This window comes from Rhineura floridana, chromosome 3 (assembly GCF_030035675.1).
Source record: "Rhineura floridana isolate rRhiFlo1 chromosome 3, rRhiFlo1.hap2, whole genome shotgun sequence".
Taxonomy (NCBI): domain Eukaryota; kingdom Metazoa; phylum Chordata; class Lepidosauria; order Squamata; family Rhineuridae; genus Rhineura; species Rhineura floridana.
This window is the reverse complement of record NC_084482.1, coordinates 186,143,080-186,161,723: the sequence shown is the minus strand read 5'-3', so window position 1 is coordinate 186,161,723 and position 18,644 is coordinate 186,143,080. Positions and strand designations below refer to the sequence as shown.

The following is an 18,644-nucleotide window of genomic DNA, read 5'->3' as shown; positions in this document are numbered from 1 at the left end:
TTTGGAGAAGCATGCCTGCCATTATTGAACTTCTATTTGAGGAAACCCGGCAATCCTTTGTGGACTCCGGGGCTTCCCAGAACACAGTGTGAAAACTGCTGCTCTCAGACATTGAACCAGGGAGCTCCCAAAGGGACAGGGTGTCCTTGAAAGAGCATGGAATTTCTGTTTCTTAGTCGTAAGCTAGAATACCAAAGTACCGCTTCAAATATCTCTGTTAGAGCATTCGTTTAATTACAGTGATTGCAAAGATCATTAATGCTGATGAAAATGCCACTTATTTTTAATTGAATATACGGAACATGTTTTGAAGAATAAGAAGAATAAGAGGAGAAACCCCTCCAGGCATTGTGACCTTTGCTGTAAGTGAAATGTTAGAGTAATGTAATCTCTACAGAGAATTGAGGGAACGTAATGTGAGGGAGGGGTGGGGAGCATCCGTTAGCACTAGTGGGAGTCACCCATGTAGAGCCCTGGCATGTCACTGAGATAATAGCCTGCTTTGTGTCCAATTAGTTTGCTTCTGCACAGCCATTGTTCATGTTGGAAGGCACACTGGGGGTGGCAGTGGTGGAAGCAATGAGCTGGATAAAATCTAACACCAGGTAACATGGATATAACCTGCTCTAGCAACATAGGGAGAAATTCCCCAGTGATTGTTCTCTGAATGTTCTTGGCATTGCATTAAAAAGTCTTGTTGATTTCACAACCACTCATCATTGGTTGGGTTGTCTGTGTAGGTGTGTTCATCAGTTTTTTTACACCAATGAGATAGCAGTGTGGATTGCCCTTGATAAAGGGTTTTTTGATACCCAAAATGCATTGGACTGCAATAAACAATTACTACTTTCATTTTTGGCTGTGTTCCTGTGCGTCTTCAGAAATCTATGTATCTTCTACTAGGATGCTGCACAGTACAGAATCTATTCTATATTCTAGAGAATCTATTTTTTTTTGTCTATGCTAGAGTGTGTAGGAAGCTCTGTGTTGGGGATAGGCAAGTGGAGGCCTGTGAAGGCAAGTATGACCCTCAAAGATTTCCTAACATCAACCCTGACTCCACCTCTCACACAGGGAAATGGACTCTTTAACCATCTGTTTGAACAGCAACAGAGGTTCTATGACTCTTATTCCCTTGAGAACCTCTCAAGATATACCAGTTGCTGGAAACCGCAGGAGGGGAAAGCGCTCTTGCACTCAGGTCCTGCTTGCAGACTTCCCATAGGCATCTGGATGGCCACTGAGAGAGCAGGATGCTGGACTAGATGGGCCCCTGGCTTTATCCTGCAGAATCTTCTTATGCTTAAGACATTTTTGTTTAAGAACGCTTTCCCAGAAGTATGACCCAGAACATTAAACAAAAAGGTGCTGCTCCATGAGCTACAGGGAGCACCCAGCTGACGAAGCATCTCAGCCCCAGCTGACAAAGCCTCAAGGCGAGTTACACATCAGAGCACGTTCAGCAGCAGGGCAAGGAGGCCAGGGCACCTCACTCTGCCCCTCTGTTTCCTGGCCTAAACGAAAGCTAAGCATTCAACAAATTAACTCAATACACTACAAAAACAATTAGGGAGGTAGGAAGCCAGCAGGGGTGTGGAGGCTTTCCAGTGTTTTGCACTGACTCTGCCATGTATGACTATCTGCCTGTTGAGGGAAAAAGAAGAGGGGAACCCCAAAATGTATTTCATTTGTAAGCCAAGCCCAACGTGTTTCAGCCTGTGTGTATATAGGCCTTCATCAGGGGCTGTAAATAAAATGGCAGGGACATATTAAACAACAGCTGGTGTGAAGTGTCTTTCTGTGAGCAAAGCTGCTTTCATTAGTACAACCACGTGTTGGGCTTGGATTACAAATAAAATACGTATTTTTCTAGCATTTTGGGGTTCCCCTCTTCTTTTTCCCTTTTCTGGTTTTAGATGCTAGCCACTTTTAGCTGTTGGTTATCTGCCTGTTGGACAGAAGTCATGGGTGTGCCCTCAGTGCAGTGAGCTCCTGGCTCATTTCCTTGAGGCCAAAGTGGCTGACCTGGAGAAGCTGAGAGAGGCAGAGAGGTATGTGAGGGCAGGGGCACAGCATAGCAATTTAGAGAGGCCAGAGTACCACAGGCCAAATCAAAAGTGTCAAAGACATTTGAAGAGAGACACTGTATATAAGTGCTTATATGCTAATGATAGAACCCTCTGAGCCAAGATGGGAGAAGTGGAGTGCTTGGTCTTAGATGACAGCATTGATATAGTGAACATAACTGAAACATGGTGGAATGGAGAAAACCAGATGGACACAGTTATCCCTGGATATAAATTATATCAGGATGAAGGTACTGTAGGTGGAGTTGCTCTATACCTGAAAGAGGGCATTAAATCCAGCAAGCTAGAAACTGCCAAAGAGGCAGACTCCTCCACAGAATCGTTGTGGGTGGTGACATCGGGCCTCAAGAATAATTTAGTACTGAGAACATTCTATCACCCTCCTGAGCCAAAATGCTGAGGGAGATCTTCAGATGAAAAATGAAATCAAGGAAGCATCCAGACTAGGAAATGTTGTATTAATGGGTGACTTCAACTATCCTGACATAGACTAACTACATATGTGCTCCAATCATGACAAAAAGGTAAAATTTCTTGATACCTTAAATGACTGTGCCTTAGAACAGTTGGTCATGGAATCAACCAGAGGGACAGCGACCCTGGACTTTAATCCTAAGTGACACCCAAGAGCTGGTATGAGATTTAAGTCATACTGAATGGGAGCAGTGACCATAGTGTTACTAAATTAAACATACATGTAGATAGCCAATTGCCAAGAAAACCAACATGGTCACATTTGACTTCAAAAGAGGAAACTTCCCCCAAAAGAGGGGACTGGTAAAAAGCAAAGGCAACATCCAAAGGATCAAATCACTCCAAAATGCTTGGGAGTTGTTTAAAAACACAATAATAAAAGCTCAGCTGTGTATACCACAGATCAGGAAAGATGCCATCAGGGCCAAGAGAATGCCAATGTGGTTAATGAGTAGAGTCAAAGATGCTGTTAGTGGACAAAATGTTTCTTTCAAAAAAATGGAACTTTTGTCCAAATGAGGAGAACAAAAAAGAAACTCTGGCAAAGAAATACAAGCAGACAATAAGGGATGCTAAAAAAGAATTTGGCAAGCACATTGCTAAAAACATAAAAACCAACCACAAAATATTCTTTAAATACATTCAAAGCAGGAGACCATCTGGGAAGGCAGTTGGGCCCTTAGATGACAAAGGTGTGCTAAAGAAGGATAAGGAAACTGTAGAGAAACTAAATGAATTATTTGCATCTGTCTTCACAGCCAAGGATATAGTGCAGATCCCTGTGCCTTAATTAACTTTTGTAGAAAAAGGAGGCTGAAGAACTGAGGCAGCTAGTGGTGATGAGAGATGAAGTTCTAAGCGTAATAGACCAAAGGGGAAAAAAACCTGACAAATTGCTAGATACAGATGGCATCCACCTGAGAGTCTCAAAGAACTCAAATGTGAGATTGCTGATCTTCTAACAAAAATAAGTAACTTGTCCCTCAGATCTGCCTCCATACCTGAGGACTGGAAAGTGGCCAATGTAACGCCAATCATTACAAAGGGATCTGCGGGGTGGGTGGGATCCTGGAAATTACAGGCCAGTTAGCTTAATGTCTATCCTGGGAAAACTGGCAGAAAGTATTGTTAAAGATAAAATAACCAAGCAAATAGATCAAGCCTTGCTGAAGCAGAACCAGCATGGCTTCTGCAAGGGTAACTCCTGTCTCATGAATCTATTAGAGTGAGAGTGTCAACAAGCATATAGATAGAGGTGACCTAGCTGACATAATGTACTTGGGCTTTCAAAAAGCTTTCAACAAGGTACCTCTCCAAAGACTTCTGAGTAAGCTTAGCAGTCATGGAATAAGAGGAGAGGAAGTAGCCGGAAGAAGAGAGTAGGAATAAATGTACAGTTCCCAGTGGAGGGCAGTAAAAACTAGAGTCCCCCAAGGATTGGTATTGAGAGATGTGCTTTTTAACTTGTTCATAAAATGATCTAGAGTCAGAGTGACCAAGTTTGCTGATGATACTAAATTGTTCAGGGTTGGTAAAATAAAAAGGGATTGAGAAGAGTTCCAAAAGTACTTCTCCAAACTGAGTGACTGAGTGATAAGGTGGTAAAAGGGCAAATACAATTCAATGTAAACAAGTGTAAAGTTACTCTCCCAGCGAGGAAAGACTGAAAGAACTGGGCACATTTAGCCTTGAGAAGAGAAGAGTGAGGGGGATGTGATAGGCTGCATTAACAGAAGTATAGTTTCCAAATTGCGTGAAGTGCTAGTTCCCCTCTATTCAGCACTGGTTAGGCCTCATCATGAGTACTGCGTCCAGTTCTGGACACCACACTTTAAAAAGGATGCAGACAAAGTGGAATAGGTTCAGAGGAGGGCAACAAGGATGATCAGGGAACTGGAAACAAAGCCTTATGAGGACAGACTGAAAGAACCGGACATGTTTAGCCTTGAGAATAAAAGACTGAGGGGCAACATGATAGCACTCTTCAAGTACTTGAAAGCTTGCCACACAGAGGAGGGCCAGGATCTCTTCTTGATCATCCCAAAGTGCAGGGCACGGAATAATGGGCTCAAGTTACCGAAAGCCAGATTTTCACTAAACATCAGGGAAAAAATCCTGTTACCGTGGTAAGACAATGGAACCAATTACCCAGGGAGGTGGTGGGCTCTCCAACACTGGAGGGTTCCAAGAGGCAGCTGGACAGCCACCTGTCGGGTATGCTTTAATTTAGATTCCTGCATTGAGCAGGGCGTTGGACTGGATGGCCTTATAGGCCCCTTCCAACTCTACAATTCTATGATTCTGTAAGTATGGTCTTAGGAAAGAAAACATGCAAAAATGATACAGAGTCCTCTGTGACAATACAATGAATCCTGTTGCTCATCTCCTAAGTGCTCTGCTGTTTTGTTCGTTTACTTTATAAATTTGCTGCTCCAACTGACTACGTGGATTGCTTGTCCAGACAGGCCAGCTCTGGCAACACAGAAGCAAACATCATTGTGCACAATGACAGTCCTGTATTTATTGCAGCAGGGTGCTATCAATGGAGAGTAGAGAAATCGCAAAGAGGGGTTATTTTCTAATTCATTTTAAATGACTCTGCATTGTCCTTGATTAAGAGACGTGGTCTTTCCCTCCTCTGTGCCTCCTTCTGCTTCTCTGCAAGAAGCCCGTTAACCACCCCAAGCAGCTCAAAGGCATGCACAGTTTGATGGATGGAGAATCTGGAGCACGGCCACATTGCAGGCTTCTCATCTTTGTATAAGATTCTACAGATCTGCCAAACAGTGTCCATCGCACGTCCCCTGGCGCAAGCCTTCTCTTTCCAATCAGTGCAATCAGATAATGCTGAGCTTTTGTTCCCAAATTAATGTTCAAAGCAGAGAAGTGACAAATGAGTTCATAAGAGCTCTTGCTTTGAATAGAGAAACTGGGCACTCAGAAACTTTGGCTTCTATTCCTCACTCATCTCATGCCCTTGCATGTGACTTCAAAAAAAGCCATCATCTTGGTTTTGTTCTAGCAAACATGCTCAGCGGAGGTACAAACAGCAAAGTAATTGTTCCCAAAGGGACTGCCTTTTCACAATCTTGTCCTCACTTCTTTGAGGCTCTTGTTTTTCCCTCCCTACTTCTATAGCAACCATTCGGTTACAAGGTCCTCCTGGATCCATCCTTATCACTAAAGGCCCAAGTGGTCCTGGTGGCTAGAAGCTCCTTCTATAAACTTTGGTACGACAACTGCAGTCATTCTTGGATTAGGATAGCTTGACCACTGTACTTCAGGTGTTGGTAACCTCAAAATTAAAATACTGCAATACACACTCTGTGGGGATGCCTTTGTGTTTGCTCCAGAAACTTCAATCAGTGCAGAATGCAGCAGCCAGCTGCTGATGGGGGCTTCCCATCAATGACCTATAACACATCTGCATAAGGACGTGCATTGACTGGCTATATACAACCAAGCCAAACTCAAGGTCCGTCAGTATATAAAGCACTAAATAGCTTGGGATCAGCTTACTGGAGGAACCTGCATATACCTGCCCTATCTTTATGTTGAGCTGCGTAAAGGGTGCCACATTGTGTTCACCTGGCTTCAAAAAAAATAGCATGTTTATTTATTTATTATTTAATTTGTATCCCGCCCTTCTTCCCAGCAGGAGCCCAGGGCAGCAAACAAAGCGCTAAAAACATAAAACAGATCTTAAAATATGTTAAAAGTGTTAAAAACATTAAAAAAACAACTTTAAAAAAGGGTTAAAAACATTATTAAAAAACAAATTAAGCAATTCTAACACAGACACAGACTGGGATAGGTCTCAACCTAAAAGGCTTGTTGAAAGAGGAAACTCTTCAAAAGGCGCCAAAAAGATAGCAGAGATGGCGCCTGCCTAATATTCAAAGGGAGGAAATTCCACAGAGTAGGTGATGCCACATTAAAGGTCCGTTTCCTATATTGTGCAGAATGAACCTCCTGATAAGACGGTATCTACAGGAGGCCTTCACCTGCAGAGCGCAGTGATCGACTGGGTATATAAGGGGTAAGATGGTCTTTCAGGTATCCTGGTCCTGAGCTATATAGGGCTTTGTACACCAAAACTAGAACCTTGAATTTGGCCTGGCAGCAGCGGGGTGACATGTTGGCGATACCCTGCCCCTGTGAGCAGTCTCGCCACCACATTTTGCACGAGCTGCAGCTTCCGGACCAACCTCAAGGGCAGCCCCACATAGAGCGCATTACAGTAATCCAGCCTGGAGGTTACCAGTGCGTGGACAACAGTGGTCAGGCTATGTTTAGTGTTTCTCTGTCTAGATTGTGGAGCATCTTGCCTATTAATATCAAGCAAGCACTCTGTTTCAGTACTTTGTTTCAAGGCACTTTGTACTTTGCTTCAGTATGTTGCTTCTAATGCCTGCTTAAGGCCTTATTTTACACAGGCCTTTTCTGACGTATAGTTCAATCCATTCTTTTTCACTATCTAAAACCTAAAGTACTTTTGTACTGCTTTATAGTGTTATGTTAACTACTTAGATGCTTTGTTTTTTATGTGTGATATATATGTACAGTAAGTTCAGGCACTGGTGATTTCAAGACTGGATTACTCCAATATACTCTTATGTGGGGCTTCCCCTGCACTTCATCTGGACAGTGCAATTAGTGCAGAATGCTGCCACACAATTGCTGACAGAAGTGAGACCCTGTCAGCATATAATGTCTCTGCTCAGAGATTTGCGCAGGCTGCTGATTTGCTCCCAGGCCAAGTCCAAGGTGTTACTATTAATATATAAAACCCTCGAATTCTATGCAATGCAAATTGCAAACCAATAAAATGCTATCTGAGAAATAAAAGAAGCAATCAAAAATTATACAGCATCGAGCACAGTGCATGACAATCACTACAGCAGGCAGAAAAATTGTTACGTGGTCCATCAAGACCATCAGCAAATTTCAAGTGGTCCATGGCGGGGGAGGGGGGATTTTGGAAACCACCTCCTTACTCTATATTTGCCCACTTGACCAGTTTGATCTGCAGAACTGGAACCATTACAGGTGCCAAATAATACTCATTCCTCACTTGTAAAAATTTTGTATTTTAGTGTGGTAGCACTTACACTTTCGAACTCCATGACTAGTTCAGTTCCCAAAGCCACAAGTAAGCCACAACAAGCAAGCAAGCAATCATGGGATTGTATGCTATGATGTCACAGAATGTCAGTTATGTGATGCCCTGATGCCCCCTTTTCCCCATTGCAGTTGCCTCCATCCCTGTATTCCCATAGCCTTCTAAAAAAATCAGGGGACTATCAGGAATAGCCTGGGATGTGTCACAGGGGGCTGCACTGGGAGGGGGAATTTTGGAAAATCCCACACAGGCTGCTTGCACAAGTGGAATGGGGGCAAATTAGCTCCACTGCATGAGTTGAATTCTCTTCATCCAAGTTTTCATGCAAACTGGTATGCCAGGGCTTTAAAAGATGATACACTGGGAGCCAAACACATAATCCTCCAGGACGGGAAATCCCAAAGCATGCCAAGCATGGATATTTGGATGCATGACCTCTTGCAACTAGCAGCTCATGAGAACATCCTGCATAGTAAACTGCATGAAAATGCAAACTCCCAGGAGATTTGGAGCAATTACCTAGAGCCCTTCACTGAGTAGCCTCCAAAGCCAAGTGAGGACGGGAGGGGTGGTGTAAAAACAATAATTCCTCATTACCTTTACTCTACAGAATCACCTCAACATTTATTTAACATTTATTTAAAAGACCTAGCACACACCTAACCAGCTGCGAAGGAACATATGACAGAAGTGAAAAGATCACAGAAAAAGAGACGTAAGGGTCAGAAAAGGGCGGGGATAAGGGAGAAAGGAAGAACCAACCCAATTATGTCACTGTAAAACCGTGCAAACCTTAATAAATTATCATTTTTTTAAAAAAAAGATGAGCAAATCAAAAGTCCAGGGCATCAGTGCAGTAATACTCTCACTGGGGTTCCGTTCTCTGTGGCTCATCTGCTTTTCTTTCCTTTTGATTTGTCTGCTAGTTTGTGAGCCCAGGCAGAGAGTGAGAGCCTCCAGCAAAGCCGTCTGTCTTGTTTGTTAGTTGTGCTCACAGAGATGCAGCCAGTTATTTGCTCTTAGAGGGATTCACTATGACAAAAGTTCAGGGTCTTATGCTCAAGAGTTCCCCATATTTCATGCAGACTGATTGAATGCAAGGTAGGATTATAGATTCCAAAGTCTACTTGAAGCAGAAGTCATCAACTTTTGACAATCCCTATGGCACAACCATGGATTTCCTTCGATATAAAAACATAAGATATTCTGTGTTCAATATAAATATTCAGAAACAAATTTTATTTATTTATTTATTTTATTTATTTATTTATTTCATTTTTAAACCGCCCATAGCGAATAGCTCTCTGGGCAGTGAACAAAACAAGATTAAAATACAATATTACAATAAAATTACAATAAAATCAGCAACAAGTTAAACGAAAAAAAAATTAAATGAAACACATTGAACATTAAAATGCCTGGGAGTATAGCCAGGTCTTAACCTGGCGCCTAAAAGAAAGTACCGAAGGCGCCAGGCGTATCTCCACAGGTAGGCTGTTCCACAGTTCGGGGGCCACCACAGAAAAGGCCCTAGATCTAATAACAATCCTCCGGGCAACCTGATGAGTTGGTACCCAGAGGAGGGCCTTGGATATTGAACGAAGTGACCGGGTCGGTTCATAGCGGGAGAGGCGTTCCACAAGGTATTGTGGTCCCACACCGTGTAAGGCTTTATAGGTCAAAACCAGCACCTTGAATCTGGCTCGGAAACAAATAGGCAGCCAGTGCAGGCGGGCCAGGACAGGTGTTATATGCGCAGACCAGTGGGTCCTCGTTAACAACCTGGCTGCCGCATTTTGCACTAGCTGAAGTTTCCGAACGGTCTTCAAGGGCAGCCCTACGTAGAGCGCATTACAGTAGTCCAATCTAGAGGTTACCAGAGCGTGAACAACTGAGGCGAGATCGTCACTGTCCAGATAGGGGCGTAGTTGGGCTACTAAGTGAAGATGGTAAAACGCATTCCATGCCACCGAGGCCACTTGAGCCTCAAGCGACAAGGAAGGGTCAAAAAGGACCCCCAAGCTACTAACCTGTTCCTTCAAGGGGAGTGTAACCCCATCTAGAACAGGATGAACATCCACCATCTGGGCAGGTAAAGAGCTCACCAACAGTGTCTCAGTCTTGTCTGGATTAAGTTTCAGTTTATTAGCTCTCATCCAGTCCATTATCGCGGTCAGGCAACAGTTCAGCACATCAACAGCCTCACCTGAAGAAGGTGAAAAGGAGAAGTAGAGTTGCGTGTCATCAGCGTACTGATGGCAACGCACTCCAAAACTCCTGATGACCGCACCCAGAGGCTGCATGTAGATGTTAAAGAGCATGGGGGACAAGACCGACCCCTGAGGGACTCCACAATGGAGAGTCCAGGGTGTCGAGCAATGTTCCCCAAGCACTACCTTCTGGCGACGATCCACTAAGTAGGAGCAGAGCCACTGCCAAGCAGTGCCCCCAACTCCCAACTCCGCGAGCCTCCCCAGAAGGATACCATGGTCGATGGTATCAAACGCCGCTGAGAGATCAAGGAGAATCAACAGGGTCACACTCCCCCTGTCCCTCTCCCGACAAAGGTCATCATACAGGGTGACCAAGGCTGTTTCAGTGCCAAAACCAGGCCTAAAACCGGATTGAAACGGATCCAGATAATCGGTTTCATCCAAGAGCGCCTGGAGCTGGCCGGCGACCACCCGCTCCAGGACCTTGCCCAAAAAAGGGACATTCGCCACCGGTCTATAGTTCAAAATATCTGGGACCAAAGAAGGTTTCTTTAGAAGAGGTCTCACTACTGCCTCCTTGAGACTACCAGGGACTACTCCCTCTCTCAAGAAGGCGTTTATCACCTCTTTGGCCCAGCCGGTGGTTACAGCCCTGCTGGCCTTCACCAGCCAAGATGGGCAAGGATCAAGGGCAGACGTGGTCGCCCGCACCATTCCAAGCACCTTGTCCACTTCCTCGAGCTGCACCAACTGAAACTCATCCAACAATGAAGGACAAGACCGCGCTCTGGACACTTCAATGGAGTCATCTGTCATAACATCAGAGTCTAAGTCCCGACGGATGCAAACAAAGAAACAAAGGCCCATGCTTGTGTGTATGTTTTGCTGTGGGCTTTTAATCCTTTCAGTCTCCCAACGTGTTCCTGCCCTGCCTCCACTGCCCTCTTGCTTTGCTGCATTTTCAGCTTGTTTTTAAATTTGCAGACACTCTCAGAATGTTCTTTTGTTTGTTTACTTCAGCTTAAAAAATGTAGGAGAAGGGGTGAGAAAATCTACAGAGCTTGAAAGAGATGTTAAAAAATGCCAGTTGTGTTGTATCTGTCTCATCTTTGATACCGAATGTATAACTTTCTTCTTTTCCTTTCTCATTTTTTGTATTCATATGTCCTGCATAGGGATATGCAAATCTGTCGTTTTCAGCTTCTCCGTTTTTCTAGTCAGGGTCAGTTCTCCATGTTTGCACATCAGTGTGTATTTTTTTTTAAGTCCTCATGAAAATTCATCACTAATTTAGTAGAAATGTCTCCTAATATACACATTTTGTACGCAGTTTTCCCTAATATAATACATTTTTGTACTTTATTTTCACTAATGTATAATTTTTATGCACACTTTGCCCTAGTATATTCATTATTGTACACATTACTTGGCTGGGGAGCTGCACTGCAAACTTCAGACAAGAGCAAATTTTGAAGGATGGTTGGGTTTCAGTGCACATATTGTTTCAGGAAATGCAAAGTAGGTAGGTTTGCTTTTAAATGCAAACTGAATTGAATTTCACTTCCATTTCTAATCCTCCAGCTCTAATGTACATGAACGCATTAATATACTAGAAAGCAATCTTGATGTAATTGCAAGTATGTATTGTATCTTCTTTTTGTGTGGTGTTTTACCAATTTGAACGCATGTGCACAGCTGTAAGAAAAGTTAATGACATGTATATTAAGGGAATAAGCAAACCATTGTGAGGTGGCTTTACCAACACTGACTTTACCACAACTTAACATAAGACAAGCCAATTAATCAGGTGCAAGGATGATAGAATTTTGCTTAGATGGGGGATATTCCAATAAGAATCAGGATTTCTGACTGTTAATATAAGTTTAAGCAGTGGCCTGGCATGTAAGCTCTGCACTTGTTGAGGCATGATGGGAATAAGTCTTGGGATCATGCACATACCTATTTGCTAAGCACAGAACACACTGCAAGATATGAAATCGTGAACATAAGTTGCATGTGAGATTGCCTTGCCCACACATTGACAGATGCACATAACAGGTCACTTATATTCTATGTTCACTGCCAATTTTGCCCAGGGCATGCGGGAACTGGATTGTAGTGGCTTGTAGAATGAAGGCCTATTTCAAGCAATGTTCTTATACTGCCAACCAGTCAGCAACCATGGCACAATTTGGGGCAGCAGGTATGAAACATTCAAAGACTTGGTGATGCAATTGCAGAATTTCCTGCCAATGTAATATGTGTAGTTCCATGGATCTAGAAATAATATGATCTAATGTCCTACAACCTCCTGCATATATATTCATGTCATTCCTGGATCCATATTACATTGGCAGTAAATTCTCACGCTGCCAAAGTCAGAGCTTTGGAATAGGCCCTATTCTGAGTACTATTGTCACTATTAATAGGATTACTTAATATTATTACTTTGGCCAAATTTTCATTCCCTTATCAACAGCAGTGTTTTAAGACATTAGAGACTGAGACTGGCACATGCGAAGTAGGGCAGGAGTATTTGAAGCAATATCACAGAGTGATAAACTCAAAATGACATAATGTGAAATTTTAAAAACCAATTTACCAATAAGTACTATGCAGAGGTTTTACTGTATAACAGAGGCCTTCCAGTTATTGTTGGACTCCCAACTCCCATCACCCCAGTCAGCACAGCCAATGGCTGGGGATGACGGGAGTTGGAGACTAACAACATTTGGAAGGCCATGGGTTCCCAGTCCCTGGTATAACATATCAAAAATACCAGAGAAAATATTTGTTTTAATGCTTTATTGATTTTAGGTCAAGGGACTATTTGAAAAGATTTACTCACAAAAATCCAAGCAACTACTTCAAGACATTTTGTATGGAACTCAAACATCTTAGTCAAAACAACTCTGAGGTGTGGCTAGTAAAGCAACATATAGAAGAATCCAGCATCTCTGCAGAGTATATTGACATTTTCTGAGCTTAAGTCCCTGTTCAACAGAAAAGACGGGGGTCGGGGTGTCTGCCTTTCTCCATTTTCTTATGCCTCTGCCAGAATTCATTGAAGATGCTTTGTTGCCTGAAAATGATTAAACATAAGATCAAATGTTTTGTTTAATGCAGTAGCGTTCCATGCCATACGTGAGTAATGCAAAAATGACAAGATTAAGCAATGAGCTAGCTCTCATTAGCATGTTCTAAGAGGGAATCTTAACTGTAATGAAATATGCAGAGCTGAAGACTACAGCCATGTTCAGGCATTCGCTACGTAAAGCAGCTACATGTGGATAAGTGTAACAGGGTAAAAACTGTTTCATTTATTGTTTTTCTTTCCCCAAAAAGTTTTAAATTTCACTATGGTCCTTTATGCAAAGCCTTGTACTTTTGTCCCGGTCCCTGGGAAAAGGAGGAGTGGGGGGGGGGAAATGTGCAGTTAGAGAGACTAGAAGGCTGTGCAGCCATGGCTTAGGCCTTTCCCCTTGTTTTCTTGTTAATAAAATTTTTTTGTTTTAATGACTGGCTTGTCTGTCATTGGGAAGCAACCGAGAAAACAAGCAAAAGTAAGCTGGTTACATAAGCACACCACTGACTTCCACTCCTGATGTTGTCTGTGCCATTGGTCCTGCCCCAGACATCTGCAGATTCTCGCCCCCCAAAAAAATTCAAAAAGAAATCTACACAAGAGTACCTGAATGTGTGCAGGTGTTTGATGCGATCTTGGGCTGCATTTGCATGCAATCACCTGTTTTGCATTTGTGACCTCTTTTAGGTGTTCAGGGAAAATGCCTGAATATGAATGGATAGGGTCAACATCATCCATGACTCAGGGTCAGGGTAGCAGTATCTGCTACATGTAGATAATGCCTGAACTGAGGCGATATTGGTTTTTAATGCTCAGGCAGTCTTTAGGGCACAGTGAGGAACCTGTGAACCTCCAGATATTGTTGGACTACAGCTCTCATCATACCTGACCATTGGCCATGCTGGTTGGAACTGATGAAAACTGGACATTCAGCAACATCTGGAGGGCCACAGATACCCTGCTTTAAGATGTGAAAGAGCAACCATTGGATAATATGAATGCCCAGATGTGGCTTTTTTTTATCTTTAGCAATGAATGGAGGCAGGATGAGAGCTGACTTTGCAACTTCATAGTCCTTTCTTTTCCAGGATAGTTACACCCCACAGTTTTTAGCACTAGCAGTGGCAGCAACAACCTGAAATCTGCTTGGGGACTGGTATGCAGGTTGGGCTTCCACTATGCAATGCACGCTACGTGGGACTGCCTTTGAAGACGGTTCGGAAACTGCAACTTGTGCAAAATGCAGTGTCCAAATTGGTAACAGGGACCAGATGGTTCGAACATATAAAACCAATTCTGGCCTGCTTGCATTGGCTGCCTATATGTTTCCAAGCTTGATTCCAGGTGTTGGTTTTAACCTATAAAGCCTTACAGAGCTTGGGACCACAATACCTGATGGAACACCTCTTCCGACACGAACCCACCCATACACTACGCTCAACATCAAAGGCCCTCCTCTGGGTGGCTACTCCAAGGGAAGCTGGGAGGATGGCAAAAAGGGATAGGGCCTTTTCAGTGGTGGCCCCCAAATTATGGAATGATCTCCCTGACACGGTGTGCCTGGCACCAACACTGTTATCTTTTGGATGCCAGGTCAAGACTTTCCTCTTCTCCCAGGCATTTAGCATGTGTTTTTAAATTGCTTTTTAAAAATGTGTTTTTAAAATTTGTATATTTGTTTCTAATGTTTTTAATTGTTGTAAACCACCCAGAGAGCTTCAGCTATGGGGCGGTATATAAATGCAACAACAACAACAACAACAACAACAACAATAATAATAATATGCAATGATTCTTGTGAAATTACCATTTGTGGTTTCATCCTTGTAGAAAAGAGGTAACCCAGCCAGAGGACTACAACCCCATCAGTTTCTCTGGGGATATACAGCAACACAAAATTATCCCAGTCCCTCAGACTGCAGTTAGCTCTGAGTTCCTGGATGTCTCCACTGGGTATTAAACTAGCAAGGCTGGAAAGGGAAAGTATTACTTTCCCAACATTTTGCAGTTATTTATTCCATTTATTTGTTAATTGCTTCTCAGAGCTAAGCCATCACAAAACAACATACAGAGAGGAAAAAGAGCAATAGATTATCCAGCAGAATATGAAGCATTGAGTGGATACAGACAAATAAGACACATGTGAGAAACTGAATTAGATCACCTTAAGGAAAGGCAGTAGCTTAAAAAAAGTCTTAAATTTGAAGGCTTTTTCTGAATGTCAGAACTGAAGAGGTAAAGCAATTTTTAACTAGAAGAAACTTTTACCACTGCAGAGGTACCATCACGAAGGCCCTTGTCCTGTGCGCTCATGGGAAGGCCAGGAGACTGGACCCATCTGGACCCATCAGAGGCCCTTCTTCAAGTGCACCTCCATGTTAAATACACTGAGTGGCTTTAAGTGAAAGTGGTTTCCTGGTTGTGAAATACCCTCACCAGAGAGGTCTGCCTGGCACCTATTTTAATGCCGTTTGGGGACCAAAAACCTTTTCATTTCCCCAACCCTTCTACACCTTGTTGTAGTTTTTTACCCTCTTTTATCTTTGCTGGGTTATATTCTCTGCTCTCTGCTGATTCCTGATCTTATCTGATGTTGTTTTAATGCTCCATTTTATCTCGTAGCTTTACTGACTTGTATAGTTTTCATATGTTGCTTTATCTTGTGAGCCAACTGGCAAACCTTTTAGTAGTGGACAGCCTATATAAAGAATGTTAATAAAGAAACAAACATGTGACTAGCAAAATTGCTTAGTGGTTGGGTGGCAGATTATATATCCCTAGCTATGACTCCTTTACTGGAGGTCTTTAAGAGGGGGATTAGTTGATAAACTGGGTGCGAAGTTCTCTGTGCAGATGAAATTGATACACAGAAAAGGAATTCCAGGACTCTTCCAGTCAGTCACGCTTGGCTGACGGTACCGAATTGTTCCCAAGCTAGTGTTTCCATCTATGGAGTGATGAACAGACTGGTTGGAGGTAACAACCCTGCTTTTCTTAATCTTTCCATGGGTTGTTAATTCACTTTAGTCACCCTGCTTTGCGAGGATATTCCTGATATTTAGAACTCTACAAGGAACCACCCTAAGAGTTGTATCCAACTAAGCCATACCACAAGTGAAGCAACTTCAGTGAGCACAATGGAACTTCTCCCTCTCCTCCCTCTGCATGCCCCAAAATCTGCTCTGGACTAGACTGTGGGAATGCTGTGGACATAATATATCTCGACTTTAGCAAAGCTTTTGATGAAGTGCCCCATGATATTCTGCTTAGCAAGGTAGCTAAATGTGGGCTGGATGGAACAACTATCAGGTGGATCCACAGTTGGCTCCAGAATCTTACTCAGAGAGAGCTTATCAATGGTTCCTTCTCAAACTGGGTGGAAGCAATGAGTGCAGTACCACAGGGCTCAGTTCTGGGCACAGTGCTCTTCAACATTTTCATTATCGACTTGGATGAGAAGGTACAGAGCATGCTTATCAAATTTGCAGATGATACAAAATTGGGGGGCACAGCTACTACCGAGAAAGAGAGAAACAAAATTCAAAGGGACCTTGATAGGCTGGAGCATTGGGCTGAAAACTACAGAATGAAATTTAACAGGGATAAATGCAAAGTTCTACACTTAGGAAAAAGAAACCAAATGCACAGTTATAAGATGGGGGATACTTGGCTCAATAATACGACATGTGAGAAGGATCTTGGAATTGTCTGAATATGAGCCAACAGTGCGATGTGGCTGCAAAAAAGGCAAATGCTATATTAGGCTGCATTAACAGAAGTATAGTGTCCAAATCACGTGATATATTAGTTCCCCTCTATTCAGCACTGGTTAGGCCTCATCTTGAGTACTTCGTCCAGTTCTGGTCTCCGCACTTCAAGAAGGATGCAGACAAACTGGAACAGGTTCAGAGGAGGGCAACAAGGATGATTAGGGGACTGGAAACCAAGCCCTATGAGGAGAGACTGAAAGAACTGGGCATGTTTAGCTTGAAGAAGAGAAGACTGAGAGGAGATATGATAGCACTCTTCAAGTACATGAAAGGTTGTCACACAGAGGAGGGCCGGGATCTCTTCTCGATCGTCCCAGAGTGCAGGACACAGACTAATGGGCTTAAGTTGCAGGAAGCCAGATTTCGACAGGACATCAGGAAAAACGTCCTGTTAGAGCCATACGACAATGGAACCGATTACCTAGAGAGGTAGTGGGCTCTCCGACACTGGAGGCATTCAAGAGGCAGCTGGACAGCCATCTGTCGGGAATGCTTTGATTTGGATTCCTGCATTGAGCAGGGGGTTGGACTTGATGGCCTTGTAGGCCCCATCTAACTCTACTATTCTATGATTCTAAGATTTATGTAACTTTAAAGGTGACGACGAGGACATTGAACCTGTCAAGGATTATCAAAACCTTGGCACAGTCATTAACCAAAATGGAGACAATAATTAAGAAATCAGAAGAAGGCTAGGACTGGGGAGGGCAGCTATGAGAGAACTAGAAAAGATCCTCAAATGCAAAGATGTATCACTGAACACTAAAGTCAGGATCATACAGACCATGGTATTCCTGATCTTTATATATGGATGTGACGGTTGGACAGTGAAAAAAGGACTGGGACCCCTGCCTGACCCTGGCTCCAGAGAGGGTCTGCAGTTAATCTTGCAGCCTCTTGCATCAGCTGCTGGCTGGGGTAGGAGGCATAAAAGCCCAGCTGCCCTTGGGTGGTGGGTCTGCCGCTGGTGAGGTCACCACCAAAGGGGCGACACCAAAGGGGATTGCCCCTTGGGGATAGGGTTGCCATATTCCAGTTCCACAAATCCGGGCAGGTTAATTTGCATATTATGCAAATTATTTGCATATTAATATTTGGATTGTCCAGTTGTTTTGTTTTTGTGCCTAGGAATTACCACCAAAAACTGGGGAAAGATGTGAGAAACCTTTTTTTTAAAAGCAACATTTTTAGCCTTAAATGCCTAGACTCTAGTTTCCAACACTATGGAGTATTTATTGATTGATTAAGAGAATTTATATCCTGCCCTTTCGCTGTTAAAAACAGAGCTCAGCACAGCTTACAAATATAATAAAAACAATAAAAATACACAATCAATATAAAAACAATAAAAACACAAAATAGCAACAAACAAAGTAAGTCAGGGCAGCAGTACGGTTAACCATATACGATATATTTCAAAGTTGTGGTGGGTGGAGAAAAACAAGAAGCCAAAATGTTACGAAAAGGAGTCTTTCACACAACATGCTCAGTTGTAAATACCGTTGCAGCAAGCTTTACAAGTTCCTCCAGTATTCCACTGGTGCAGGCACTCAGACATTCAAAGTATCTGTATCTTTCTTAGGTTTTATAAAAGCAGAGCTTTGCTTAACTCAAAATTTCTTCTCCCTTTGATCAACCACATCTACACAGGTTCCACCTCCATACTCAAAATGAAACTGGGCCTGGAAGTGTGCAACAACCCCACACATACCTTGCTAATTAGATTACCAATGCCAGGATGTCTGTCTTATCGACTACTCTCCTGTTCCGCCCCCCCCCCCGGGCATCATGAAAGATCCAGTCCTGGGCTCAGAAAGAAAATAAATATCTGGTCCTCTTCAAAGTATTGATAAGCCTCTTGTTTTAATTGAAATAATAATTATAAATTCTTGT

General features: G+C 43.0%; 1 protein-coding gene and 1 long non-coding RNA gene across 17 annotated transcripts in view; one reads left to right on the top strand and one right to left on the bottom strand.

Annotated features, from left to right (window-relative positions):
* LOC133380774 (uncharacterized) overlaps window positions 1–13,308 on the top strand; it is a 48,387-nt gene extending 35,079 nt beyond the window's left edge. The window contains exon 4 of the long non-coding RNA XR_009761543.1: window positions 12,714–13,308. This is a non-coding gene — a long non-coding RNA (uncharacterized LOC133380774). The remainder of the gene's footprint in view (window positions 1–12,713) is intronic.
* FHIT (fragile histidine triad diadenosine triphosphatase) overlaps window positions 12,687–18,644 on the bottom strand; it is a 1,850,166-nt gene continuing 1,844,208 nt past the window's right edge. For all 16 annotated transcript variants that reach the window (XM_061618744.1, XM_061618747.1, XM_061618746.1 and 13 more), the window contains one exon: window positions 12,687–12,978. Coding sequence is in view for 1 of the 16 variants with exons in the window: in XM_061618758.1 (XP_061474742.1) it covers window positions 12,958–12,978 (21 nt within the window). In the remaining 15 variants the exon portion in view is untranslated. The remainder of the gene's footprint in view (window positions 12,979–18,644) is intronic.